Source organism: Bison bison, unplaced genomic scaffold (genome assembly GCF_000754665.1).
Source record: "Bison bison bison isolate TAMUID 2011002044 unplaced genomic scaffold, Bison_UMD1.0 scf7180017864211, whole genome shotgun sequence".
Classification (NCBI taxonomy): domain Eukaryota; kingdom Metazoa; phylum Chordata; class Mammalia; order Artiodactyla; family Bovidae; genus Bison; species Bison bison.
This window is the reverse complement of record NW_011494783.1, coordinates 760493-780477: the sequence shown is the minus strand read 5'-3', so window position 1 is coordinate 780477 and position 19985 is coordinate 760493. Positions and strand designations below refer to the sequence as shown.

Below are 19985 nucleotides of genomic sequence, written 5' to 3'. Positions count from 1 at the left end.
GAAACTAGTGGCCATCAAAAGACCAGCGGAGACTGGACAATGGGTTTTGTTGGGCAGTTCCCTGGGATGCCAGCTATATATGAGACTCAATTTCTGATCACAGAAATTGTAAGGCAGATTACAGGATTTGATCAGCAAAATCAATTTCCCCTAAGTAGGCATTTTGGTACAGCTTCCCTGGTGGCTCAGAGGGTAAAGTGTCTGTATGCAATGCAGGAGAACTGGGTTCAATCCCTGGGTTGGGAAGATCCCTTGGAGAAGGAAATGGCAACCCACCCCAGTACTCTTGCCTGGAAAATTCCATGGTTGGAGGAGCGTGGTAGGCTACAGTCTGTGGGATCGCAGAGTCGTACACGAGTGACAAAATACACTATTTCTAAGAGGATTTACAATTGAGAGGAAACATCTGAGTGTGGGATGAAAATGGACAAAGTTATTCATGGATTCTGCATCTCTGCCTGTAGCAACAGTATTTTTAAAAATTGTTATGAATGTGGTTATATCACTAATGCCTGTTGTTCTGCTATTATTGCACACACCCGGTGGAGTCCGAGGTAGAGTGTCTATTTTAACCTTTTGGGCTCCTTAGCAGTGGATAAAATAATTTTTCCCCCCTCTGGATCATCTTAATTCACCAAGTAGTTAAATGAAAAAGTAAATAAGTAGTTAAATTAAAAAGTAAATACGGTTGATAGAATTAAATATAATGAATGCAGCAAAACCTAACTAATTTATGGGGAGGAAAAGAGAGTTCTTTACAGAGTGTCCTGGATGACTTAGTCTCGGAGACACAGAGTGATGAGCTTTGGTAGATACTCAGTACCGAAGTTCCAAGTAAACTCTTCAGGCGGGGGCAGTGATTCAAATGTTACTCCAACAGGAAATGACTCTCCTTGAACAGTACTCTCCTCAGGGCACCCTTGACCTCTGCATTCCTCAGGCTGTAGATGAGCGGGTTCAGCATGGGGTTGAAGAAACTGTGAAACAGGGAAAGGCTCTTCTGCTGCTCCTCAGGGTGGCGGGACTTGGGGGCCATGGACATAACGATGGCACTGCCAAAGAAGAGCCTGACCACAAAGAGGTGGGAGGAGCAGGTGGACAAGGCCTTCCTGTAGCCCTCAGCGGACTGGATCCTCAGGATGGTGGCCAGGATGTGCGTGTAGGAGCCCAGCAGCAGGGAGAGGGGCCTGACTAAGACAAACATGCAGGCAACAAAGAGGACAAGTTGGTTGAGCCCGGTATCAGCACAGGCCAGCTTGAGGACAGACAAGATTTCACAGAAGTGGTTGATTTCATGAGGCCCACAGAAGGGCAGCCTCAGGACGAGACCCGCATGGACCAGGGCCAGGAGGGAGCCACATGCCCAGGAAGTCCCCACCAGGCTGATGCCAACTCTCCAGCTCACAATGACAGAATATTGGAGGGGGTGGCAGATGGCCACACACCGATCATAGGACATCACCCCCAGGAGCAGACACTTTGTGTGAGCGAAACTCACAAAGAGAAAGGTCTGTGTAATGCAGCCAGCAAAGGAGATGGGCTTGGCTGAACTCAGGAGGTTGAGCAGCATGTGGGGCACTGTGCTACAGGCGTAGGCCATGTCAGCAATGGCCAGGTGTGACAGGAAGAAGGACATGGGGGTGTGCAGTCTGCAGTCCAGTGAGGTGAGCCCCAGGATGACCCCATTCCCCAGCAGGGTGAGGACATAGAACAGGGAGAAGAGCCGAAAGAGGAGCATCTGAATCCTTGGGCCAAGACAAAGAGCCAGTAGAATGAACTCTGTAACTATTGTCTGATTTTCTCCCATTTCACTATGAAAACTATAAAACAGGATCACTTAGGATACAGAATTGTTGAAAACCTCTAGACATTATTTCAAAGAATAGCGTTTTTAAGGGACATGATTTCAAGATGATGACTGCTGCTGCTGCTGCTGCTGCTGCTGCTAAGTCGCATCAGTCATGTCTGATTCTGTGCGACCCCATAGATGGCAGCCCACCAGGCTCCCCCGTCCCTGGGATTCTCCAGGCAAGAACACTGGAGTGGGTTGCCATTTCCTTCTCCAATGCATGAAAGTGAAAAGTGAAAGTGAAGTCGCTCAGTCGTGTCTGACTCTTAGCGACCCCATGGACTGCAGCCTACTAGGCTCCTCCATCCATGGGATTTTCCAGGCAAGAGTACTGGAGTGGGGTGCCATTGCCTTCTCCAAGTTATACATTAAGTTAATCATATAACCTGACATACAGTTTTCCAGAAAGGGATTGTGTCACCATGATAGGTTACCTAGAGCCACTGATGCGTGATGGGCAGAAAGAATGTCCAATCAAAAGAGAAGATAAAATAACCACGACATAGGAATCATTCTGAAGCTGCATGTGTCAAGTTACTAAGGCACATTCCTAAATGACGACAAGTTGCTAAGCTGCACATCTGTTACTAAGAGAATTTCTGGAATGTAGAAGTAATCAGTAAAGGAAGAACACCAAAGATGAGAATTAGAGTAGTCCTAGAGAGGAAATGTAATTCCAGTTTCTCAACAGAAATATCAACTGTGTTGCCTTCAGCAAATCAACCTTTGCTCTCTAGATGTAGAGCAGTTTACATGATAACAGGAGGAACGAAAAGATAAAGGGCAACTTTTATGACAATGTGATTGTTTAAGTTGCTAAGAAGGAATCAGTGGATATGCTCCACATGAACTCTAGTGAATACCTGTATGTTACAATGAGTGATGAAATCAAACCAACCATTGGCTGTGAATGTACTGATGCCATCATAGTTACTAATTTACCAAACAACTGTTTTGAATAACAACCTCTACAATTTGTAGGAATTGGGTTTGGGAGTGCTGCATGGCATTTGTGTATTGTGAATCTAGACCTTTTGTGCAAGGGTGTAAATGACCGTAAAGTCAGCACTCACATGTTGCTTTGAAGGCTGTGATGAGTGTGTGCGGACACAGGTGAAACACTTGAAGATGTAGCTTCCCATGTGCTACCTGTAACCCTACTACTCTACTCCTATTAAAAGAGAAAATCTAGGTCATAGAAAAAGTGGGAAAGGCCATACCTGGAACAGTGTGTGGTAGGCTTCAGTGTTTGTGTGATGGTTTAGCATTTGCATCACGTACCATATGTGAAATTCAAAAAGACAAGACATGACAATTCATTAAAAAATCAACTTGGTCCTACTTCAGCAGCACAAGAACTGATATCTGCTTTACAGATAGCCAATTGTTTTTGAAAAGTAATTTAGTCAATTTGTCATTTTAGAGATGTGTATAGCATTCATTTGGTGGTTCAGTATTTGATGCTTCTGTGAATTGGTGATGTTTATTTGTCCTAAGTCCTGGATTACAGCTTCTGCAAAATACCATGTACAAATATAACATCTTTGCTGGTGCAAACATTTAGTTAGCACCTTACGGCTAGGCAAATATGACCTGAGGCTGATCTATTGAACTTGGGCCTGCTTATTATGGAAGAAGCAGCTTCTCCAGGATTAATGTACAGAAAGATGCTTTTGTTGATAATATCCTGGTCTAGTTGTCATTAATATAAATTAATACCAGTCATTAATACCAACGGAGACAATAATGAGATACTCCCTGAGGAACTCGGAAAAAAGAGGAATAAAACTTGTAAAGTCCACTCATCGTGAATGGAGAGAACTGGAGAAGGAAAACAAGAGAACTGTGTAGACATACAACTGGAGAATTCTAAGTGCATGCAAAAAACTCCACTCAAGGAGCTTTGATGCAATCTCATGGAGGAAGGGCTTCCCTGGTGGCTCTGTGTGGTAAAGAATCTGCATGCAATGCAAGAGACCTGGGTTCAGTCCCTGGGTCAGGAAGATCTCCTGGAAACAGAAATGGTAACCCACTCCAGTATTCTTGCCTCAGAAATCCCATTTTCAGAGGAGGCTGGTAAGCTACAGTCCATGGGGTGGCAAAGAGTAGGACACAACTGAGCGGCTGACACTTTCACTTCACTGTTTTTCATGGAAGAAGGAAGAGAGGATCTGACTGTGACTCAGGAATCCAAATGTAACAATCGTGTGAGGTCCTTGTCTGTGGAAAGACTGAGGAATAAAGCAGGCAGTGATCCATGGGCCAGTGGTTATCAGCACATCTTCAGCAGTGTCCTGGGGTGTCTGGCCTGATGGGATGAGCGTGCTGTCCTGCAGCAGGTCTGTGTCTACAGTTCAGATGGCTTCAGTGATCAGGGATCAATACTCTCACTGGTAAGACCTCCAGTTAAGCACCTCCCCACCTCCCACCCTGATTCCATGCTCACCAACCAACCAGGAGGTATTGATTTGCCTTCTTATGCAGACATTTTGACAAAGAGGATATGCTGATAATCAAAGTTCTTGCCAATTTGTTATAACAAATAATTCCATTCAGGGTTATTTATGCCTGGAAAATCCCACGGAAAAAGGGGCCTGGTGGGCTACAGTCCATGGGGTTGCAGAGAGTCTGACACGACTGACCAACTAACACATCAATAAGTTATTAGCAAGACACAATTAAATCAACTGTACTACCAATTTCTAACACATGATGAAGGCTTATTTTTTTCAGGATTGTATTAAAAATCATTGTTCTAGGACAACCTTTTAAATTTATTTGGAAAATACATAAAACATAATAAAGCATTTAGCTGTGAAAATACATCTGAATCTACCTCTTATAAAATGCTTAATCTCCTTTTAAAGTCCTCTTTTATTTCCTTTTGTAACTTCCAAGTTAATTACATAAAGAAAAAAGAAACACTGCTTACAAAGTAGGAATCTCCTTGAAACCTAAAGGCAGAGACAGGAGGAAGGAGGCCTATTGACTATATTAAAATTCTTTATGAAGAGTTGTCAACTGGATTGTAACACATCCCTTGTGAACAAAGAACAGGTGTATCCATTTCTGTAATTCTGGCACTTAGCAAACGTTTACTGAGTGGACAAATGAATGAATGAGACACATGAGTGAATGAATGCCTAAATATTGAATGCTTGGACCATCCTTGAACTGGGTCTGGTACTTCAGACTTGCTTAAATTTTTCTAAGCATCAGTTCAGTTCAGTCACTCAGTTATGTCCAACTCTTTGTGATCCCATGGACTGCAGCATGCCAGGCTTCCCTGTCCATCACCAACTCCCAGAGCTTGCTCAAACTCATGTCCATGGAGTTGGTGATGCCATCCAACCATCTCATCCTCTGGCATTGAGAATAATCATACCAAATTAAGGACATTCTTCCCAAGGCCAAAAAGAATGCTGTCTAAAGTTTGGTAATAACAAGTGTAGAATCTCCAAAATATTTAAGCATTGAACACCTGAAAAACACTTCTACTTTCTTTTTTCCCTCATATTTTATGCTGGTGGTGGTTTAGTCACTAAGCTGTGTCCAACTCTTTATGACCCTGTGTACTACAGCCTGCCAGTCTCCTCTGTTCATTGGATATCCAGGCAAGAATACTGGTGTGGGTTGCCATTTCTTTCTCCAGGGGATCTTCCCAACCCAAGGGTTGAACCTGCGTCTCCTGCCTTGCAGGCAGATTCTTTACCAATTGAGCCATCAGGAAAGCCCTATTTTCATTCTACATGGCATTAGAAGTCTCTTACCTGAACTCAAATGGATTAGTTTACTAAAGATTATGAGAACTGAAAGATGAGACTAAGAAAGAAATGAAATTCCAATTTTCAAATACAACATTCAAGCATCATTTTATGCTATAATGATGCATCTGATATGTATGTACAAGTTAGCAATTTAAAAATTGGCAAATTGTTTGATGACTAATACATTATCCAGGATCTCTGTGGTTTCAAAGTAAATATCTAAGATTGGAATCATTTCTTTATACATGAACAAACCTGTCAGCACTATATGGGGCCTCTGTTTCAAAAAGTAAAATTTAAGATCTGGTGGGCTGACAAACTCTTTTCTAATGTTGTGGGTGTGAGTCACAGAGCATTCCTAAAAACAAAAGCTATTTTCAAACCCCCAGTTCAACCCAAGTGCTGCATGCTTACTTCCAAGTTATAAGAAATATCTGTTACAGTTAACATACTCAGTAGAGCCCTTCTTTGATTCTTTTCTAGATCAAAATATTATAGCATTTCTGTTGATCTTTCTTCCTTGAACCATGTGTTATTTAGAAAGTGATTGTGTAATCCCCAAATATTTGGGGGATTTTCCAGCTAAATCTGTTAATGATTTCCATTTTAATTCTGTTTTGATCTAAGAACAGACATTGTGTGATTTCTATTCTTTTAAATTTGTTCAGGTGTATTTTTTGGCCCTAAATGTGCTCTATCTTGGTGAATGTTACATGTGAGCTTGAGAAGAATGTGTATTTTGCTGTGGATGAAGTAGACTCTAGGTGTCTAGTTGGTGGATGGTGTTCAGCTATATCCTTACAGATTTTCTAACCTCTGGATTGATCATTTATCATAGAAAAGCAAGATGGAGTAGTAATTAAAGAGCATAAATTTAAGGATCAGACATGCATTTCACTACTTGTATGATTCTGAGTTCTTAACCTCTCAAGCCCTAGTATTAAAATTTTTGAAAGAAAAGTGACAGTATCTATTACATGAGGTTGTTGTGAAAATTGGGGTAATACACGTTAAATAGTTAAATGAATTAACTGAGGTAAAAATTAAGCATATTTCTACTAAACAGTGACTGTATTATAGTGTAAGTAAACAATGTCCTTTTGTGGATAATATACAGTTGAGGGATCAGTAAGGCAGGTTTTGGCTTCTGACCTTCAATGTCTTTATTTGGAAAGTACATGATTAGTTTAAGAGATATTGGGGATTAAAAAGGGCTTAAACCTGACAATTCCATTAAAAACTAAAGAGATTATCCTTTAAGTAGCAACTCTTGCTTTTCTGCATTTTCCTCAACCACACATATACACATACACACACAACCACACACACACACACATTCACTTTCATTCATGTACACTCTAGATTTGGGAAAGTCTAATACATAAAGTGTTTTCTGTGTGCCTGACACTGTTCTCCAAGTTATGGGTAATGGATGAGATATGTATGGGCTTCATAGATTATATATTGTGGTTCTATTGATGAGACATAAACATAAAGACTGAAGTAAGGTCAGTTTCCCTGAAATGAAAGATCACACCCTAATATATCCTAGAAAAATCTCTGTTTATAAAAATTATTCCATATATTTAACCTAAATCCAACACCCAGGATTTTCTTATTCTTTTATCTAGCATCAGAGGTTTGCAACTTCTAGCGAAGTTATAGGTTTCATACAGCTACTTATCCACTGTATAGAATGAAATTAACTGAATTAAATATATACTTGCATTATTTGTGAGGAATATGTTAAAAAGTTAGCATTAATTTTTCATCAAACTATCCCCACAGCAGAATAATTATTAGCCCATATTTATAGAAGAATAATTATTAGCCCATATTTATAGAAGACTGAATTTCCTTATCTGTGCTTAAAAAGAAGAGCAGTATAAAAGTGAGAGTTAAGAATTTGGTATTAACATATACACATTACTGTATATAAAACAGATAACCAACAAGGACCTGCTGTATAGCACAGGGGATTCTACTCAATATTTTGTAATAACCTATATGGGAAATGAATCTGAAAAAGAATAGATATATGTATAACTGAATCACATTGCTGTACACCTAAAACGAACACAAATTGTAAATCAACTATACACTAATATAAAATAAAAATCAGATTAAAAAACAAAACCAAAATACTAGATGTTACACATGTACAAGAGGAATTGATGGTAAAATAAAATACAGCAACCTGGTTCACACCCATATTTGGACTCAAGGTCTCAGGAGAGAAAAGCACCTGAAGGCTGGATGGGGTCCTGCCTTGGCGAGCTTCTATGGGAGCTGTGGAGCCCTCACCTCTGTTCCAGATTGGAAATGGGACCAGATCCTCAGAAAGGAGGTTTATTCTCTGATGGGCTCAACCTGGCTATAGCTCTTGAGGGTTCACTGGAAGGGGTGGCTGTGACATGTAGCGCATGACCACCTCCACTGGGGAGGGGGACAGAGCAACTCTCCTTTTCTCTTTCCCTTCTCGTCCCCAGCAGGACAAGATTAGGAAACACAGACAGCCCAGGGCACACCCCTGAGAAAACAGCACTCCTTACAGTCCCTGAATACTTGGCATTATTTGGATTTCATGAATCCCAGCACTGCTGTGGTTCTCAAATCTCCAGATGGTTCAGCTGAACCCATAAGGAACCTGAACCAGTAAGACATCGAATAAGCTCCTGGCATTAAGTTGTATAGTTTCTCTTCTCCCCAGTGTTATCTGGGTCCCTTGTGTTAGCAGAGGTGAGCAGAAAGCACCCTGAAAAAAGCAGCTGATTCCAAGTAACAACTCAAGATGTGTAGATGCTGCTGAGATTTGCTTATAGAGGCAGGAAATGGATTAGGAGGTCCAAAGAGGCAAGGTGTCCCGGGGAGCTTATTAGACACTGCCTAGGGAAGGATTTTCTAAGACACAAACCATCAAAGTAGGTTGACCACTGGAATTACTCTCTAGTCTCTGCTCTGAAGAGGTGCTGAAGAGTCTTCTCCTTCAGGAGAAGGGGGAGGACTTGGGCTTTCTCCAGAAACCATCACCTCTTCCAGGAGCGTGGAGACAACTGTTGCCTAAGGTATCCTCATGTTTATTTGTCCTTTTGTCTTATATTGGACATTCAAGGTTATGAATTTCATGTCAAGCAATTGTGAAATTTACAAATGAATGAGTTTTTATAGCGTGACCTCTGACTTGCTGGGAGTGAGGCATAAACATAATCTTTCACAGATTATCACATTTTGAAAACATGCTTACCTGCGCTCCACAGGTGTGTGTCCATTATGAGAAGAACCATGTATTTATTTAGGGATGGGGTAAGTGCTCCTGATTATATAATAAAGTTGGTACATAGCAGGCAACCCATAAATATTAAGATTACTTTCTTCTTGACTTCTCCTTTCCTTTCTCCAGGTGAACTGCAGAACATCTGAAAAATGGAAAACTAATGTAAACTACAAAAATCCTGCTAAATTCCATGAAAATAATGTTTTAGGACATGTCTTTCAATATTTAACATCACATAAACATCACTTATAAAAAGTCAGTTTAGGATATAAAAACAAAAACTTTTCAGTAATAATTAGAACTATAAAATTTTGGAAATACATCACTTCAAAATACAGTATTTTCTATTACATGTTAAGTTGATACAACTTTTAACCTGTGGACAGCTTTTAAAAGTGGTCAGAGTGAAATATGAACAAATACAAGACATAAATGTGTATGCTTAGTTGCTCAGTCGTGTCAGACTCTTTGCGACCCCATAGACTATATGTAGCCTGCCAGGCTCCTCTGTCCATGGGATTCTCCAGGCAAGAATACTGGAGTGGGTTGCAATGCCCTCCTCTAAGGAATCTTCACAACCCAGGAATCAAACCCAGGTCTCCCGCATTGCAGGCAGATTCTTTACCAACTGAACCACCAGGGAAGCCCAGATAAATGTATACAAAAGAACCTATTAATAATACAGTGAGATTGGTCATATCTTATTTGACATGGATATGCTCTCAAATGTTTACACTATATGTCAGCATGTAGAAATCAGGAACGTCTTTCATGAACAAGTAGTAAACTAGAAACTTGTGTAAAGAACAGTTTAGAGAAATATATCTAAACTTAGAAATATTGGTTATAAATGGATATTTTCATAAAAAATAAAACTTAAAAGTAAGACAATCAGTAATTAAATATAAGATTTGGGATTTTCACAAAAATTAAAACTTCTAAAAGTCTGATAGGAACATAAAGATAAATATCTACAGCTCAAAATTGTTTATATTCTGTTAAAATTAAACTGTAGTAACTATCTTTATAGTGTTTACTCTTTAAAGAGAGTAAAAATGATGTAAGTGTATGATAGAACTCAGCAGACAGACAACACCGTCAGTATTAGGTGAAATGAAAACATTTACATTATTTGTTAGCATTGGGCATTGATTTCATTAGACATTTATAATTTTATAATGTGATTTATAAAGCTTATACATTTATAATTTGATGCCTACAATAAATATACTGCTGGCATTCGATTTTAGAGTTCACTTGAACACCATACAGATAAAGATCAGCATAAAATGGGTGGATTCCATTGCCTTTCAAAGTATATCTGTAAAAGAGCAGGAACTAAATTGTGAAAACTACCCAAGACACCAGTGAATGTATCTTCGGGACTGTGACAGAAACGGATGGCAAAGAATGAAAATGACAATGCTCCGAAGTATATTTCTTAAGTAATCATGAATTAAAGGGACAGAATTTGTTTGGGATCCTTCACAACAGAGAAGGAAGAGGCCGAATTTACTAAGACTGTTGATAGGTTTTTGTTTTTTTAATGTCAGCTGCTAGTGTTACCTTAGGCTCAGATGGTAAATAATCCACCTGCAATATGGGAGACCTGGGTTGGGAAGATCCCCTGGAGGAGGGCATGGCAACCCACTCCAGTATTCTTGTCTAGAGAATCCCCACAGACAGAGCCTGGTGGGCCACAGTCCGTGGGGTTGCAGAGTTGGACACGGCTGAGTGACTAAGTACAGCACAGCACAGCACAGCACTTCCCTTAACTAAGACAGCTCTGTAGAAGATGTGTGAGTTTCTTCCTTATGCAGTTGTCTCTGGGGTGTAACTGCCAGCACATGGCTGCATCCTCTAGCCTCTTACTTTACAGACACAGTCACTGCCTTTGGAGGATCTGGGTGAGTCCTACTCTGCCACTCAGTAACCATGTGATCCCTGAGGGGTACTGAACTTCTCTGTGCCTTGATTCTTTTCAAAGTATAAACTGAATATAGTAGTAAAACCTTCCTCCAGCAATTGTTGTGAAGATTAGATTGGTATTAATGGCTGTGTCCTCATAGAACAGTACTTGACATGGAATAAGCACTCAATAAATGCAAACTATTAATACTTGTGATGCAACATCAGCAGACTTAGAGATCTGGGATGCTTTGCAAATAAATGATATTTTAATCCTTTGTAAACAGACTATCAAAATCCTTTTTTTTCTTAGGGAGGACAGTTCATGTGGAATATCTTATATCTTGATTCTCCACACATTATGCCATTCATAGTTCTTAGATATGTATTAGTATTCTTAAGTTGGTGGTTACTTTTGAACTTCTACTATGTGTAAGGCTCAGGAATTAAATTTATTCAATTCTCAAGATAATTGACTTTATTTTGTTTTCATGTAAAAGAAAAAATAAGCACCCTACATTCTAGAAAGCTAGCAGAAAGGCATAAAATTAGAGATCTGGGAGGAACTTATAGGTCATCTGGTCCAACATTTCATCTTACAGTGGGAAACCGATGTCCATGGCAATTAAGTGACTTTCTGAAAGGCACACAGTGGCCTGGTAGAATCGGCATAAGAAGCTAGATGTCCTGGCTGTGAGTCAGGTCTCTGAGGACTAAACCAGATTATGCTCAACGATGCACCTTGCTCCCTGGCCTAAAACGGTTACCAAATTAAAAACAAACAACAGAGAACAAGCAAAAACTAAAACAAATGAACTAGACCAAAGTGAGCCCAGAGCTCTCGTTAAAGTTCATCAAGAAAGCAAGGCAAATGATGTCTTCCCTGTAATCTGTGCTAAAGCACCACAACCATAACATCCTGTGAGACCATCTTCAATCTCTTCTTTCATTTTTCTCCCTCTTCCTCCTAGGAACCATAGATTTACCAAAGCTTCTCCATATCATAAATATTCAAAGTGGTCTGTAGATCAGCACCATCAGCAAGATAGGAGAGGTTGTCAGAAATGCAATCTCTGCCCATCACATTCACACCTGCTGAATCAGAACCAGTATTTATTCAAGATGCTCAGACTTCTTGTCAAGGAGTATATGTCAAGGCTGTATATTTAACTTATATGTAGGGTACATCATTCAAAATGCTGGGCTGGATGAAGCACAAACTGGAATCAAAATTGCAGGGAGAAACATGAGTAACCTCAGATATGCAGATGGCACCAACCTTATGGCAGAAAGCAAAGAGGAACTAAAGAGCCTCTTGATGAAGAGAGTGAAAAAGCTGGCTTAAAACTCAACTTTCAAATAACTAAGTCCATGCCATCCAGTCCCATAATTTCATGGCAATAGATGGGGAAACAATGGAAACAGTGACAGGCTTTATATACTTGGGTTCCAAAATCATGGTGTATGCTGACTGTAGCCATGAAATTAAAAGAGGTTTTCTCCTTGGAAGAAAAGCTATGACAAACCTATACATCATATTCAAAAAGAGAAATATTTTGCTGGAAAAGGTCTGTCTAGTCAAAGTTATGGTTTTTCTAGTAGTCAGGTACTGATGTAAGAGTTCAACCGTAAAGAAGGCTGAGCACCGAAGAACTGATGCTTTTTAACTGTGGTGTTGGAGAAGATTCTTGACAGTCCCTTGGACTTCGGAGAGATCCAACCGGTCAATTCCAAAGGAAATCAACTCTGAATATTCATTGGAAGGACTGATGCTGAAGCTGAAGTTCCAATACTTTGGCCACCTGATGTGAAGAACTGACTCATTTGAAAAGATGCTGATGTTGGGAAAGACTGAAGGTAGGAGGAGAAGGGGACAACAGAGGATGAGATGGTTGGATGACATTACCAACTTAATGGACATGAGTGAGCAAGCTCTGGGAGATGGTGAAGGACAAGGAAGCCTGGCATGCTGCACTCCATAGGGTCACAAAGTGTTGGACATGACTGAGCAACTGAACCACAACAGATGACTTGTATCAACATTGACACCAGAGAAGCACAAATCCGTATACCTAGCAATGAACAGTGTCCTATTGGTCAGTAGTTGGCAGTGCCCATGTGATATGCCAAGGACACCGAGGCTTTCCAATTTCTAGTGGCTTCTGAACTTGTTTCCACCCCACATCCCATCCCTATCACCTGCAGTAGTTATAGCCCCTAATTCTTCACCATATCACACAAGACACAGAAGGGTTAACACATTCTATGTATCTACTGTGCTAGTACAAGCACCATCCTGGTTTAGCTATTTGGCGTGCTCTTTTTGAAAGGGACATAACCTTTGTTCTATGTGATAGAAATGAATATACACAGCTCTTTTTAAATTAGGCTATCTTAATATATTGGCAATAGCCCTGAATCACTGGCAAATGGGATGTAATTATTAATATTCTTCCCATAAGAAACTTTTGCAAGAACAAAGTGAATATGGAACTAAAATTATTTAATGGTCAGTAAGATGTCTAACTTTGAAAGATTAATGGTTGCCATATTTAAGTCACATGTTTTATGGAGGTACTTACCTTTTTTGGATAGGAGTTTTGACTAAATGATCATATTTTATTTAGTCATTTACTGAGTGTCTACTATAGAACAGGACTGGTAAAGCCATTGAAGATGTAAATATCAGAAGGTCCCTTACAAAAGAATGGTTTGCAATTACTCTAGATTGTGTGTGCTCAGTTGCTCAGTCATGTCCAACACTTTGAAAATTCCTGGACTGTAGCCCACCAGGCTCATCTGCCCATGGGATTCTCCAGGCAAGAAGACTGGAGTGGGTTGCCATTTCCTTCTCCAGGAGGTCTTCCCAACCCAGGTATCGAACTTGCATCTCCTGCCTTGGCAGGCAGATTCTTTACCACTGTGCCCCTCCTCTAGATTGGATTGACTCAATTTGAATTCTGATTTCACTTTTTGATTTTTAGTGACAATGAATGTGTTGACTCTCTAAACTTCAATTTTTATAACTGAGATACACTTAGTACTTACTTCACAATTTGATGTGATGATTACTATCTAAAGATTTTAATATAGTGTTTGGGACACAGGCAGTACTAAATACATTTTAGCTATAATTATTTTCTACATACTATGTTCTGCAAATAAGAACAATTTTAAAATGTAAAAAAAAATGAGAAGATAGTTTAACACTGAAAATTATGTGTAAATCGTTAACTGATAAGGCTTATAAATTCACATGAACGGCAATTGTAGAGTACTCACTCTGTGCTAGGCAGTGTGCTAGTGTTGGTGAAAAGTGATAAGCAGAGTCCAGTTCCTGCCCTTGGGGAGCTCTTCATCTTACAGGTGAAACGTGATACCTACCTGAGCAAGGTTCTGTAAATACCACCCTTTTAACCACTGGGAATGCCACAAATGAAATCTGGATTCCTTTGTCTTGGGAAAAGGCTCTTTTTAGACAAAATACTATCAAACATCCATTCTGCCTGTCCTCTGCTGGTGAGGAACCAGTGAGAAACTGTGGCATCAGTCTTCTCTTGCACTGGTTCTCTTTCACTTATCAGCTCATTTCCAGAGAACCGCCTCCTTCTCTGACCCTTCTGTGACCCTCTGAGCCACAGTTCTTCCTTGTTACTACACCCACTGTTCACATCTCACTTTGGAGTCAAGCTGCTATCTCTAGCAAATGTAAGTCCTTTCTTTCGAAAGCCCAGTGCCCTCACTGGTTTGAGTCACTTGCTTTGATTCAGCCTCTCGATTTCCCTGATTTTTACCCATGCTGCTGCTAAGTCGTGTCAGTCATGTCTGACTCTGTGCGACCCCATAAACGGCAGCCCAACAGGCTCCCCTGTCCCTGGGATTCTCCAGGTAAGAACACTGGAGTAGGTTGCCATTTCCTTCTCCAATGCATGAAAGTGAAAAGTGAAAGTGAAGTCGCTGAGTCAGACATGACTCCTCCGTCCATGGGGTTTTCCAGGCAAGAGTACTGGAGTGGGGTGCCATTGCCTTCTCCCATAGGTATGCTCTAAAGAGGCCATTACCCAGTGGTAATGATTATAGGGTCAAGAATCAGACTGCCTTAGTACAATCCTGAACTGGATTGTCATTCGCTGTGAACTGGGTGAGTTACTCAGTCCCTCTGCCTCCATTTCCTTATGTGTAAAATGGGGATTGTCTCTTGCCTCAAAGGGCTATTTTGAGGATGAAATGAAATAATTCTTGTAAAGTGCAGTGCCTGGCCTGTAGTGAGAGAAACAGAGAGACAAAATCAGAGATAGAGATAGAGAGAGAGAAAGACAGAGGGTGTTGATGTCTTTGTGATGACTTTTGATCTTCAGTTTAGTTCAGTCACTCAGTCGTGTCTGACTCTTTGCGACTCCATGAATTGCAGCATGCCAGGCCTCCCTGTCTGTCACCATCTCCCGGAGTTCACTCAGACTCACGTCCATCGAGTTGGTGATGCCATCCAGCCATCTCATCCTCTGTCGTTCCCTTCTCCTCCTGCCCCTAATCCCTCCCAGCATCAGAGTCTTTTCCAATGAGTAAACTCTTGGTATGAGGTGGCCAAAGTACTGGAGTTTCAGCTTTAGCATCATTCCTTCCAAAGAACACCCAGGGCTGATCTCCTTCAGAATGGACTGGTTGGATCTCCTTGCAGTCCAAGGGACTCTCAAGAGTCTTCTCCAACACCACAATTCAAAAGCATCAATTCTTTGGTGCTCAGCTTTCTTCACAGTCCAACTCTCACATCCATACATGACCACTGGAAAAACCATAGCCTTGACTAGACGGACCTTTGTTGGCAAAGTAATGTTTCTGCTTTTCAATATGCTATCTAGGTTGGTCATAACTTTTCTTCCAAGGAGTAAGGGTCTTTTAATTTCATGGCTGCAGTCACCATCTGCAGTGATTTTGAAGCCCAAAAAGATAAAGTCTGACACTGTTTCCACTGTTTCCCTATCTATTTCCCTTGAAGTGATAGGACCAGATGCCATGATCTTAGTTTTCTGAATGTTAAGCTTTAAGCCAACTTTTTCACTCTCCTCTTTCACTTTCATCAAGAGGCTTTTGAGTTCCTCTTCACTTTCTGCCATAAGGGTGGTGTCATCTGCATATCTGAGGTTATTGATATTTCTCCTGGCAATCTTGATTCCAGCTTGTGTTTCTTCCAGTCCAGCATTTCTCATGATGTACTCTGCATAGAAGTTGCATAAGCAGCATGACAATATACAGCCTTGACGTACTCCTTTTCCTATTTGGAACCAGTCTGTTGTTCCATGTCCAGTTCTAGCTGTGGCTTCCTGACCTGCTTATAGGTTTCTCAAGAGGCAGGTCAGGTGGTCTGGTATTTCCATCTCTTTCAGAATTTTCCACAGTTTATTGTGATCCACACAGTCAGAGGCTTTGGCATATTCAATAAAGCAGAAATAGATGTTTTTCTGGAACTCTCTTGCTTTTTCCATGATCCAGCGGATGTTTGCAATTTGATCTCTGGTTCCTCTGCCTCTTCTAAAACCAGCTTGAACAACAGCTTTTGATCTTAGCTGAGCTAAATCCCCAATCTCAGTGAGAGTAGACTTAATTCTTACCTTCTTCATAGTTTTTATTCCTCTAGAAGTGCAATACCTTTTGCAACTCTGTCCATAGGTTTTACTGTCCAGAACAACCGACCTCTCATAAACGGTCTCTGATCTTCCAGGCATTGGAGAGCAAAGAGTAGCTCACTTTGCATATGTGAGACAGTGCAGAGATACTTCTTCAGTTAACATATTCTTCCTTGAGATATCTTAGACTTCTTCTTTATTGAATTACAATGATATTGACCTATGACATTGTTATGGTTAAGTACACAAGGCTTGGGAGTCAGACTGTCCAGGTTAAAGTCTGGCACTGTTTTTCTGGTACATGCATACATAAAATAGACCAATAATAGGACCCTCTTCTGGAATATGTTATGATGACTGAACGAGATGATCCATGTAAAGGATCGATATAAGTATGAAGTGTACAGCACTGAGTGATTAATTCAAACCTTAACTCTTATTGTAAAAACCCATTTTGTTTCTACATTCAGTAAGCACTGTTGCCCACTCACAGTGATTAAGAGTAGGGTTGAGAAGTTACTAAACCCCAAATGAGGACACACCCTTATTCTACTGAACAACCCTCCTGTTCACTGTTACTGTGAAATTGAGGAAGAGTCTGGAGGAAAGTGGCCACCCTTGTCTCAGGGCAAGTTATAAAGTGGATGTAAAAGTAACACCCTGAAAAAATTATGTCAAACATATGGGACTCAACTCTGACCACTGGGTTTGTAAAGCAGAATTAATTACCACAAGGCAGAAGAGCCAGTCATACCATACTAGCCACTTATACTATCAGGTAAAATTTCCTATGAAATTACTGTTGAAAAGACACTAGAAAATAATATACAGAGACAGTCTGTACATCTACATAACTTACATTCAACACACAAAATTTTCTGGGAATCTAAAAAACAACAGAAAATATTTGTTTGTACCCATTTTCCACCTAGTTTTATTCTTTTAGTAGCCATGAGCTAATCAGTTTACCCCCAAAGCTATAAACAACATACTATTTCCACCCCATCGCAAGCTTTTCCTTTATCTTCCCTGCTTTCTCCAAAATCAGTTCAGTTCAGTTTAGTCGCTCAGTCGTGTTTGACTCTTTGTGACCCCATGGACTGCAGCACACCAGGCTTCCCTGTCCATCACTAACTCCCAGAGCTTGCTCAAACTCATGTCCATCATGTAGGTGATGCGATCCAACCATCTCATCCTCTGTTGTCCCTTTCTCCTGCCTTCAATCTTTCCCAGCATCAGGGTCTTTCCCAAGGAGTCAGTTCTTCACATCAGGTAGCCAAAGTATTGGAGTTTTAGCTTCAGCATCAGTCCTTCCAATGAATATTCAGGGCTGATTTCCTTTAGGATTGACTAGTTGGATCTCCTTGCAGTCCAATTCCTTTTGGATTGACTGGTTTGGATCTCCAAAATACTTGGTATTAATTATGTTCCTTTAATCAGCCTGCTCCCTAATATGACTCAACAATTTTCATATGAGATTTTTCAGCATTATGGAGCAGAACTAGCTAGACATCTCTGACTTACTCTTGAGCAGGGGGAGTGCAGTTTTTGAGAGTGGACAAGTGTGCTTCTAGGCTTTTGAAGATCACTTCCCTTTATAACCTCCTATTTTCTTTCAAATCTTGTGACCTATACAATTGGGCAGGAAAGCATAAAGAATGTATTCAACTGTGTAGACTCAGGAAATCAATTTAAATAAATGTTAATTTCAGAAATATTAAATTCAGAGCAATCAAACCAAAAATCATAGTATAATCCAAGCTATGGGTTTTCCAGTAGTCATGTACTGATATGAAAGTTGAACCATAAAGAAGGGTGACTGCCAAAGAACTGATATTTTTGAAGTGTGTAACTAGATAAAACTCTGGAGAGTCCCTTGGACTGCAAGGAGATCAAACCACTAAATCCCAAAGGAAATCAACCTTGAATATTGACTGGAAGCACTGATGCTGAAGTTGAAACTCCAATACTTTGGCCACCTGATGTGAAGAGCTGACTCATTTGAAGACTCTGATGCTGGTAAAGACTGAGGACAGGAGAAGTGGGGGACAGAGATGAGATGGTGGGATAGCATCACTGACTCAATGAATATGAGTTTGAGCAAACTCTGGGAGATAATGAAAGACAGGGAAGCCTGGAGTGCAGTTCATGGAATTCACGGAACATGCTTAGTGACTTAACAATAACAATAAAATCACATCTGAAAGAAAAATCAATGAATGCAGTATAGCTAAAAATTTTCCTTCAAAGGAAGAAAGAAGCCTTATTCTTGTGTCATCAAGGCGTACATAAGAGAGCAGAGAACTTTTTTGGATTCAAATGTAACCAGTTAGAAATGACTCTCCTTGAACAGTGCTCTCCTCAGGGCACCCTTGACCTCTTTGTTCCTAAGGCTGTAGATCAGCAGGTTCATCATGGGGTTGAGAAGACTATAAAACAGAAAAAGGTTCTTCTGCTGCTTCTTAGGGTGGAGGGACTTGGGGGCCATGGACATGATGATGGCACTGCCAAAGAACAGCCCAACCATGCAGAGGTGGGAGGCACAAGTGGAGAAGGCCTTCCTGCAGCCCTCAGCTGACTGGATCCTCAGGATAGCGGCCAGTATGCACGCATAGGAGCCCAGCAGCAGGCAGAGGGGCCCGACGAAGACAAACACAGAAGCAGCAAAAATGACAAGTTGGTTGAGCTTAGTGTCAGCACAGGCCAGCTTGAGGACAGACAGGATTTCACAGAAGAAGTAGTTGATTTCATGAGGCCCACAGTAGGGCAGCCTCAGGACAAGACCCATGTGGACCAGGGCCAGGAGGGAGCCACATGCCCAGGAAGTCCCCACCAGGCTGATGCCGACTCTCCAGCTCACAATGACAGAATACCGGAGTGGGTGGCAGATGGCCACACACCAATCATAGGACATCACCACCAGGAGCAGACATTCGGTATGAGGGAAACTCAAAAAGAGAAAGGTCTGTGTGATGCAGCCAGCAAAGGAGATGGGCTTGGCTGGACTCAGGAGGTTGACCAGCATCTGGGGCACCATGCTGCAGGCGTAGGCCATGTCAGCGATGGCCAGGTGTGAGAGGAAGAAGTACATGGGGGTGTGCAGTCTGGGGTCCAGTGAGATGAGCCCCAGGATGACTCCGTTCCCCAGCAAGGTGAGGATATAGAACAGGGAGAAGAGCCCAAAAGGGAATAAGTGGATCCTTGGACCAAGACAAAATCCTAGTAGGATGAACTCTGTAACCATCATCTGATTTTTCTCCATTTCACTATTAAGAGAGAACCAGACAGCTATGTGACATCTATTTTATTTAATACTTCATATATTTTTGGTATATGGATAACTATTAATAAACATCTTTAAGAACTCATTGAATTATAAATAAGGAAAGAAAGAATAGAAAGGTTAGGGAAGGGGAAAGGAAGGAAGAAGGAAGCAAAAAAAGAAAGACAGACTTATCTATCTAAATAAAGTTAAGTGTTCAATAAACTAAATTTTCTATCTAATATTCAATTTTACAGAAGAGAAATATGTCATCAAAAGACTTACCTAGAGCCACTGATAT

The 19985-nt window shown here is 40.8% G+C and overlaps 2 protein-coding genes across 2 annotated transcripts; both read right to left on the bottom strand.

Moving 5' to 3' along the window:
• Nucleotides 1-868: 868 nt before the first annotated feature.
• On the bottom strand, nt 869-1807 carry LOC104992133 (olfactory receptor 2A1/2A42-like). Its single transcript, XM_010844881.1, has one exon. The coding sequence runs from the start codon at nt 1805-1807 to the stop codon at nt 869-871; it is 939 nt and encodes a 312-aa protein (XP_010843183.1).
• A 16944-nt stretch (nt 1808-18751) lies between these two features.
• LOC104992132 (olfactory receptor 2A1/2A42-like) lies at nt 18752-19684 on the bottom strand. The gene has a single exon (XM_010844880.1). It carries the CDS (start codon nt 19682-19684, stop codon nt 18752-18754), a length of 933 nt encoding a protein of 310 aa, XP_010843182.1.
• Nucleotides 19685-19985: the final 301 nt, after the last annotated feature.